At 37.2% G+C, this 9,530-nt stretch overlaps 1 protein-coding gene across 1 annotated transcript; it reads right to left on the minus strand.

The window, feature by feature from the left end:
* Window positions 1-5,006: 5,006 nt before the first annotated feature.
* On the minus strand, window positions 5,007-7,066 carry LOC109239559. Its single transcript, XM_019406138.1, has 3 exons — window positions 6,290-7,066; window positions 5,831-6,101; window positions 5,007-5,455 (listed from the first exon to the last, which is right to left on the minus strand). The coding sequence occupies exons 1-3, from the start codon at window positions 7,064-7,066 to the stop codon at window positions 5,007-5,009; spliced, it is 1,497 nt and encodes a 498-aa protein (XP_019261683.1).
* Window positions 7,067-9,530: the final 2,464 nt, after the last annotated feature.

Raw genomic sequence — 9,530 nt, forward strand, 5'->3', positions numbered from 1 at the left:
CTAACATACGTTTCCTCTATTTATTTTATCATCTAATCACTAAATTCTAGGACCTAAAACATGAAATCAAGGTAGAAATTAGGGTCTTTTGGGTAGAGTTAGGTTTTTGAAAATTTTGGGCGATTCAACCTCAATTTGGGGTCGGATCTTGAAACAAATTATATATTTGAACTCTTAGGGTTATGGGTGATTGGAATTTGGTCCGAGCCTCGAGTTTGGACCATGTGGGCCCGGTGTCGGATTTTGCTATTTTTGGAAGAATGGAAGGAAATTCATTTCTAGGCTATGGGATTATGTTGTTGAGCCTCATTTGATATTATTGAATTAATTATGATTAGATATCATTGTTTCGGAGTCGAATTCTAGAGGAAAGGCGGTGTTAGAGGCTTGATTGCTATTTTCGGACCGAGGTAAGTGTTTGATCTAACTTTGGCTTGAGGGAATAGGATTAGAGTATCATGAATGCTATTTGCTAATTGATCGAGTACGGTGTATAGGCGTGGTGACGAGTGTCTATACATCGGAGTCTAGCATGGCCGTGGGTCTTTGTTTGTACTTGTTTTTGAGATGATTTGGAACTCTTCTAAGCTACCACAAGTTTTTCTGCAAATGTGAAGAGTTTGAGGATAAGTTGTGAAATATTAATATTTTGGAGCATTGGCTCGAGTGTTAAATACCATTGAGTAAGAAATGAACGTATTGAAAAGAGTTGTGATTAATCCCTTGCCGGGATGGGTTGATTACAGTGAGTATTGCCCTCGCCGGGTTGTGAAAGATATTGTTATTGTTCCCTTGCCGGGACTTGGTTGTTATTTGTGTTATTCCCTTGCCGGGATAGTTCATATTACTTGTTTATTCCTCTTGCCCGTTTGGTTGTGACTGTTGTTTGGGTGAGGAAGAGTGAAATTGCACGAAGGGTCATTCCGTGCTATTCTTGATTATAATTGCACGAAGGGTCATTCCGTGCTATGTTTTGACTATTTATGCACGAAGGTCCATTCCGTGCTCTGATTTGATTATATTTGCACGAAGGGTCATTCCGTGCCTTGAGATGAGAGCTACGTGAGGGAAAGCACGAAGGGTGATGCCGTGCATTTTATTTGATTGCTTTGGGTGAGATTGAGAGTAAAAGCACGAAGGGTGATGCCGTGCAACTATTGAATTTCTTATTCCTTGATAATTATTGTTGTGCCATGTTTCTTAATTACGCTGATGAACTTTATATCCAATTTGTACTCTCCCCATAGCATGTTCCCTCCCTTTTAACTGTTTAGTTTCGGTATTTTCTTTCCTTTTATTGCATATTTGTGTATAAAAATTGTACAGGTTGGTTTGGTAGTCCTGTCTAGCCTCGTCACTACTTCACCGAGGTTAGGCCAGGCACTTACCAGCACATGGGGTCGGTTGTGCTGATGCTACACTCTATGCATTTCTTTGTGCACAGATCCAGGTGCAGCTTTTGGACAGCAGCAGTAGGATTCTTATCCGGGAGCTATCTTCAGTCCAGGGACTCTCGAGGTAGCCTAGCTGGCGTTCGCAGGCCGAAGTCTCTTTCCTTATTTCAGTTTGTTTTCATTGTACCGAAACAGACATGTGTATTTCTTTCATTCAGACTTGTTGTAGTATTCTATAGTAGTCCGTGAGCTAGTGACACCAGATTTTGGGTAGGGATGTGTTTCAAACTTCCGCATTTTTATATCTTTTGTTAAACTTAAAGTCTTCCGCATTTCTTTAACTGTTGTTAGTATATTATGTTGTTGAGGTTGAATAGAGAATGTTTAATGTATGGCTGGCCTAGCTCCGTTAGTAGGCGCCATCACGACGCCCGATGGTGGGAAAAATCCGGGTCGTGACAACAAGCTACTGCTCTCCATACGAGAGGGCCAATTTGAGCCAAACAAATTTTGAAAAAACGACAAAAATCGAGTATGACTGAGTCGATAGCAGGAATAAATCCCAAAGTAAAGGGATAAGTATAAACAGAGGAAAAACCAATCCTATAAGAAGATATTCTCTGGTTTGGGTTAAGAATAACTATATGAAGGTCATCTCTCCAACGACAATCTTTTCGAACAGTGGAAATTAAGGGTTCAGTAATTAAAGAAGGATAAGTGTCAGCTCTCTCTAATTTAATTACTTGGTCACGAAGGGATTCTTTATCATGCTCGAAAGATAAATCAGTTGGCACTATTTCTTCGACCAAAGGTTCTTGCATCGACTCAGAATTTTCTTTGCCTTTAGAGGAAGATCTATTAATGAAAGAACCTCTAGAAGTAATACCAGAGCTAGAAGAAGGAGTGATGGAACCAGAGGTACCACCACGAATGGATCCAAGGCCACGAAGTCTACCCCCTCTACCCCTTCTATGTCTCACAGGGGCATTGGGGAAACTGTCAAGAATTGGGACTCTTCTAGGGTTGGGATTTGAAGATGACATGGTAGAAAGGCTTGAACAGAGGAAGAAGTGAATAGAAGTAAATAGTGAAATATTAGGTAAAAATTTGTGGAAGGAGGATTAAGTTTATATAAAAGCGACCGTCAAAGATTAAGAAGTGTAATGATGGAAAGCCTATAATAAAGGCAACTATCACTTCGTGAATAGTGGAGTTGAAGAAGCCTTGAAAAAAGGCTGCAGAATTACAGAGCTAATGAGAAGGAGACACGTGTGCGATGCATTAAATAGAAAAGACAACTGAAGCGTTAGTACTGTCATAGCATTAATTATGGCAAAAATTCCCTTTTTAATGAAGATCCACTTCCCAAATATTTAATTGATAAATAAATAAAAAGTGGGGGGACTATCTGTATTGGGAAAAAACTGAATTTAAATATTAAAGATGACATGTCATGACACGTGGACCGGTCAAATAGTCAAAGCATGACAAACAGTTAGAAGACACGAGCAACAATAGATGCGGGAGAGAAGATACGAGCTACTATCCAGATGAAACGAGACTCGTACCTGTTCGAGCCATTTAAAGCTCGAAGATCAAAAGGAATTGAAGATATGAATCTGATAGCGTAAAAGAGTCCAAATTCAACATTAAATGCCAAATACATTAGAGAATTTGTATTTAATAAGAATGATTGAATAACGTTTCTTTTAAATGTCATTTACTGCTCGTAATTGCCTCATTAAGACAAAGATATTACACTTTCTCTTAGAATTGACTATAAAAGGAGAAAGTCACAACATTTGTAAAAAAAATATCATTCCGATTATACTGAAATATACTCTTATTCATTGCTTTATTGTTGTTCACAAAATCTCTTATTTCTTGATTATTAATAACCCGATTTTTCTATTAAATTCTAGCTTTAACCAAATATTCAGTTTTCTGGTTAAACATAGCTAGCTATGAAGTATTAACCAACATATTTATTATTTCTTGATTAGTGTACCTAGCTACTTTTGTTGTTTGTCTTTTGACAGGGGTGAGTGTATAGAAATTTGCAAAAAATTATTATGTATATTTAGTAAACACTTTTTACTAAGTAGTGTTAATTTTTAAAACTAGCCTTTTAACCACTTAAAGAAACTAAAGTAGAAAAATGATCAAAAGGTGGGAATACTAAACAAAATGTGAAGCAACCTTCAATATATTGCCAAGTGCCAATCATAAATATTCTTATCACTATCATTTATCCACCTTTAGCTTTTTCTCTTTATGACATATTGTTCTGGTATTCCCAATTTTTAACCACTTAAAGAAAATAAAGTAGGAAAAAGGATGAAGAACTCCATCCTTGTTTTACGCTAAAGGTGTTTATTTTTGTTTTCTCTTTTTTGTTTCACTTTTTTTTTTTTTGGTCAAAATTAAAAAATTTATTTCAACCAAGTATATCTATTTACATCCACTAGTTACATTTGGACTCTATAACTAGTCTCCAAATTCTTCTATCTATGTAAAGGTATAAAAAAAATAACTCTTTCCAAAACCTCTCTACCTCTACTTAGGGTAGCTATTCAAAGACTCTAGGACTCTTCTCCATTTGCTAATTGTTGTCCTCTTGTATGCAATTGTATTACAATCTCTTTAATGATCTGTCGATCTCTCTCTTTTTGTCTTGAAATCTTCTTATGTTTCTTTCACTCCACAAATGGTAAACAGTAGCAGTATATAAGAATTGCAGGATCTGTGCTCGTGGTTTGCTGCTCCTTGTTTTCCTGCTAATCCATTATGTTTCTTCTTCCCTGTACTGATCTTCCTCTTCTCTCCTAGCCATTGAAGTATTGAATTCCAGATGTAGGCAGAGTAACTGCATTGAAAGAACAAATGCTGCAAAGTCTCCTCAACTCCTGTATTACACAAAACACAATTTGTTTGTACATTGACACCCCATTTCTGTATTCGATCCACGGTAGCTAACCTTCCCATAAGTGTCAGCCATAAGATAAACTTGTGTTTTGGAATAGTCTTTGATCCCAATACAAGTCCTCCCCATTTCAACTTCTGATTCTGTGGTAGGAAGGCTTGGTATGCTTTTTTGATTCTGAACTTACCTGTGATGCAGCAGTCTTGTAACGCCACATTTAAATCCTTGTTCAAGTACCATTTCTTTGCGTCCAATATTTTTCGTACTATCCAACAAGCTCTAGCTATAGTTGTCATTTGTTGTATGTCTTTTCCTTTGATATAGAATGTGTGGATCCATTTTATCCAAAGAAAATCTTTCTTCATTGCTACAGCCCATAACAGCTTGCTAAGAGCTGCTTTGTTCCAAGTATGAAACTCTATAAAATTTAGACCCCCTGTTGGCTTACACAATGTTTCCCATGTAACTAGTTCTCTCCTTGAGCTTTCATGACTGCTTGTCCATAAGAAGATTCTGCATATTCTTGTCATAAGCTGAATGACCTTCTTTGGGATTAAAAACACCCGGGCCCAATAAGTTTGTATCTCAAATAGAACACTCTTTATGAGTTGGACCCTTCCACTATATGCTAAGTACTTCGTAGACCAACATCTTATTCTTGCAGTCATTCTTTCAACTAGAGGTAGACACTATTGAACTGTGATCTTCTTTGATGATAGAGGAACTCCTAAATATCTGAATGGTATCTTCCCCTGTGAAAACCGCATCTCTTCTAATATTTGATTCTTCAACCTTGAGTTAACACCTGCCACACATAAAGAACTTTTCTCTAAATTGGCCTTTAATCCAGATACTTCCGAGAAGTGATTAAACTTCTTCATCATCAACTTCACTGAAATTACATCAGCTCTACAACACATGATTAAGTCATCCGCAAAACATATATGAACTATCTCCATCTTGTTGCATCTTGGATGATAGTTAAAATCTGGAATATGTCTCAACTCTGTAAGTGATCTATTCAAATACTCCATCACTAAGACAAACAAGTATGGAGACATTGGATCTCCCTGTCTTAAACCTCTCTTGGCTTGGAATCTGGGTGTAAGTCCTCCATTAAATAGCAATGAATAGCTCACTGTACTTACACATTCCATAATCAGATCGACAAATTTCATAGGCATCCCAAATTCTAGCAATATCATTCTGAGAAAATCTCAGTTCACTGTATCATATGCTTTCTTAATGTCTACCTTCACTAGACATCTAGGAGACACTCCCTTTTGTTTGTATCCCTTTACTAATTCATGAGCCACAATCACGTTATCCAGAATATTCCTCCCCTCAATAAAAGATTATTGTGAATGTCCTACTAGGTGGTCAACTACTAGTTTTAACCTAGTAGTAATAACTTTGGCAATCAGCTTTTATCGAGTTGTACAACAGGCTATGGGTCTGAATTCCTTCACAAAAGAGGGATTTTTAACTTTGGGGACTAGTGTTATAGTAGTACAATTCACCTCCTTTAGCAACTTTTCATTTTGGAAGAATTGTGTTGTTGTCTTTGTCACATCCTTCCCTATCAAGTGCCAGTACTTCTTAAACAATTCTGCTGGAAACCTATCGATACCAGGAGCTTTTTCAGCTGGCAGGTCCTTCAAAGCCTGAACTACTTCAGTTTCTGTCACTTCTTGAATAAGAAGTAGCTTTTGCTCAGCAGTAATACAAGGTACATCTCTTGCAATTCTTGGATCTAAACATGGCACTTCTCCTTCACTTGAGCCCTACAACTTTTGGAAAAAACTTGTAAGTTCTTTTTGGATTAGCTCAGGGTCATGTAGTTGAATGCCATCTTCTGTGCAGATTGATGAAACTCTGTTTCTCGCTTGTCTTGCTTTCAATGTTGCATGGAAAAATCTCGTATTTGAATCACCATATGCTAGCCATGTTGCTCTTGACTTCTGTCGATCACTTGTTGATGTATTGTTGCCCATTTCTCTAGTTGCATTAGGATCTCTTTTTCAGTTGTTATAAGTTGTTCATTGAACAAGTCTGCACTTAAGTCTAGTTGTACTTGTTTCAGTTCTTCTTCCAGTATACTGATCTTCCTCTCCAACATTGACATTTGTTTGTTCATCTGGGATGTCTCTATTTCTATAAACTGCAGTTTCCTCCAGATTGAGTACATGGTATGTCCATGCACCTGCTGTTCCCACACTTTATGTACTGCTTCTTGGAGGCTCTCTTGGGATAATAACACATTGACTAATCTGAATGGCCTTGGCAGTTTCTGCTTGGCCACTTCTGTTCTGATTATAATTGGAGAGTGATCTAAAAATTCTGGGATATGATAGTATGCTTCCAGTTTTCCATACTTCATAAACCATAAGTCATTTCCAAATGCCCAATCAATCAAACTGTAGATTCTTTCATTTGCCTCTCGTTTATTACACCATGAGTAGGTGCACCCTTTTCTATTTAGTTGGCCCAATCCAATTTCTTGAATGCAATTTTGGAAATCTTCTATTTCTGATTGTTTTACTGGCATCCCATTAACTCTATCATGCACAAAAAGGATTGTATTAAAATCTCCAATCACCATCCAAGGTTCTGTGATGGAACTGTTAATTTGTTTTAACATTCTCCATAGCTCCTGTCTTTCCTGTTGAGTATTCATCCCATATACAAATGCTATCTCACAAGCAAATTGTGACTCCTTGTCTTCAAACTTGCAATGTACCAGTTGCATATGAGATACTAGGATATTCACCGAAACCTTATTAGGTTTCCAACAAATCCACACCCTGCCTCTATTACTAATTAGGTAATTAGCATGTATTTTCCATTCTACTCCAAACTTTCTTTTTATTTTTTCTGCACTTTTCTGATTTACTTTAATTTCTAGACATCCCAGCAGTACCACTTTATTCTTAAGCAAAAAGGACTTCAATTCCTTTTGCTTATAGGGCTTATTCAGCCCTCTTATATTCCAAGAGCAAATGATCATGGAGGGTCTTTGTTCCTTGTGTCCCCTTTTGCCATATTGGCATTAGCTTTTTCAGGTTCTATCCTTAATGCACTGAATCTGTTCTTTTGAAGGAACTGCTCTACATCTTCAGTTTCTATCAAGGTTCTTGACTTGTTACCCTTAACTTCTACCATTTTATGCTTGCCTCTATTTTTACTCTCTTGAACTTTTTGACTTTCCTCTATTGTATTTACTTCTTGATTCTCCTTCTCGAGTTTTTCATTTGGTTTGCCAGCAGCTTCAATCACAATTTCAGTAACTGAACCTGTATTAGGTTTAGCCTTCCATTGCTGCTTAGTCTTCTTCTTCTGCCTCCTTGGTAGTTGCTGGACATTACTGCCTTCACTTACTCTGTTTTGTTCCTTGCACCTTGCTTTATGCCTTCCAGTTAGTAAGCATTCCTGACAATACTCTGGTTTCCACTCATACTCAATCAATTGCTCATAGTAGCTACCATCAGGCTCCTCTAGTGTAACTGAATCAGGGAGAGGCTGGGCCACATCCATTTCAATAAGTACCCTAGCATAAGATATCCTTTCTTCATTTGCTGTTAGCTTATCAGTACAAATTTGTTTTCCCAAACAACTAGAGATACGACCCAAATTTTCTATGTCCCAATACTGGATAGGTAAATTAGGAAATACTATCCATATTGGTACTGCATTTAGGGGTTCTTCAGCTAGTTTGAAGTTTCGCACCCATTGTTTCAGAATCACAGCCTGTTATTATAGGTATAAGTTCCATTCTGTTGTATCGTCAATTTGTCCTCTTCGTTTTCGAATCTGAATATGAAGTACCCTTCATCATGTAGATATACCTGTGGAGTTGTGACAGTATTCCATACCCCATAAACAAATCTCAATATTTCTTTAAAAGTAGGATTACCCCCTATGACATAGCCAATTAGGGCTGACCTCCACTTCTGATTCTGCTTTTCTATAGCATTTGCACTTAGCTTAACAATTTTATTTCCATCTTTCAATGTCGGAGGAAAGTAATTGAGCTCTTGCTCTAATTGTTGAGTTCAATTACCTTTAACTACATCCGCCATTGTTGGTTTGACCGCACTCGAGCTTGCAGAGATGTTAATTTCCTTGTCGTATTGTGTGCTTCAGGCTGCTGGTGCGCTTCCTCCACCGGTTGCTTCTCTGGTATCTCTGACTGAACTTGATTCAGTGCTTGCAGTATAGTTGGAGAGATTCCCATACCCATCATCCATTGCCCTATTTGAATTGGGGCTAAACTTTGTGGAACTCCCGTTTCTGGTGTAACAACTCTCAGAAGTTCGTCTTTAGTTGAGGACAGAGTGGTGTCCACCACCGGCGTCGGAATTTGCTTCTTCTTCTGGCGAGCCACGGAAGGCGTATGTTAACTAGTTTCTCTTAACATACGCCTCTAGAGCCCTTCCTTTTTTTTGTTTCACTTTATTTTTAACAACTGTTTCACAAATAATATAGCTAAACAATTTTTCTAGATAGAGAGTTTAATTGTGATACACTAACATTGTAAGAGAACTTTTAATTTTTGATACTCGTGTTGATGTTTCGGGTACCATTATTGAGGATCTGGCTACTCGTACTTAGATTTCAAGTATTCATACTGAGCACTGATAAGTACCGAATACCCGTGCTAAAGCTTCGAGTATATGCGTTGAGGTATGAAGTATCCATGTTAAGGTTCTAAGTACCCGTGCTGGGGATCTAAGTAGTCGTACTGAGCACATTGAGTACCCGTGCCGAGTATAGCAGATATTGAGTACTCGTGCTAAGCAGGGGCGGCTCAATAAGTTTTGTGGCCTAAAGCCAAGCGCGATGCCTTAAATTTAAAAAAAAAATTAATATTTATTTTATTTGAAGTCTATTTTTAATATATTGATATGTAAAATCATACGTAATTTCTTAAAATCTATCCATTTTCTATTTAGGAAAATTAAAGAGAGAAAACAGTAATATTCATGTCAAACCTATTTCACACTTTATTCACACGTATATAATTTAGGGAAAGATCTACATTGCCAAGTTTTTTACTGAAACAATAAATCAATCATCAATTAAAATATTATTATTTTTATTTATAAAGAACCTTTCTACTTAAAATAATTAATCAAATTTAACTAAGTACTCTATTGTGGGTAAAATTTGGGGCCCCTAAAAGAGTGAGGCCTAAAGCAAATGCTTTAGTTGCT

Source organism: Nicotiana attenuata, unplaced genomic scaffold, assembly GCF_001879085.1.
Source record: "Nicotiana attenuata strain UT unplaced genomic scaffold, NIATTr2, whole genome shotgun sequence".
Classification (NCBI taxonomy): Eukaryota; Viridiplantae; Streptophyta; class Magnoliopsida; order Solanales; family Solanaceae; genus Nicotiana; species Nicotiana attenuata.

Excerpts from the sequence above, each read along its gene's own strand:
- LOC109239559 (XM_019406138.1), bottom strand. The coding sequence starts at position 7,066 with ATGCAACTGGTACATTGCAAGTTTGAAGACAAGGAGTCACAATTTGCT. Across the intron at positions 6,102-6,289 it reads GGGCAACAATACATCAACAA|GGCTCAAGTGAAGGAGAAGT; the intron begins GTGATCGACAGA and ends CAAAAGTTGTAG. Across the intron at positions 5,456-5,830 it reads GTTGCTAAAGGAGGTGAATT|TGAGCTATTCATTGCTATTT; the intron begins GTACTACTATAA and ends GTGTAAGTACAG.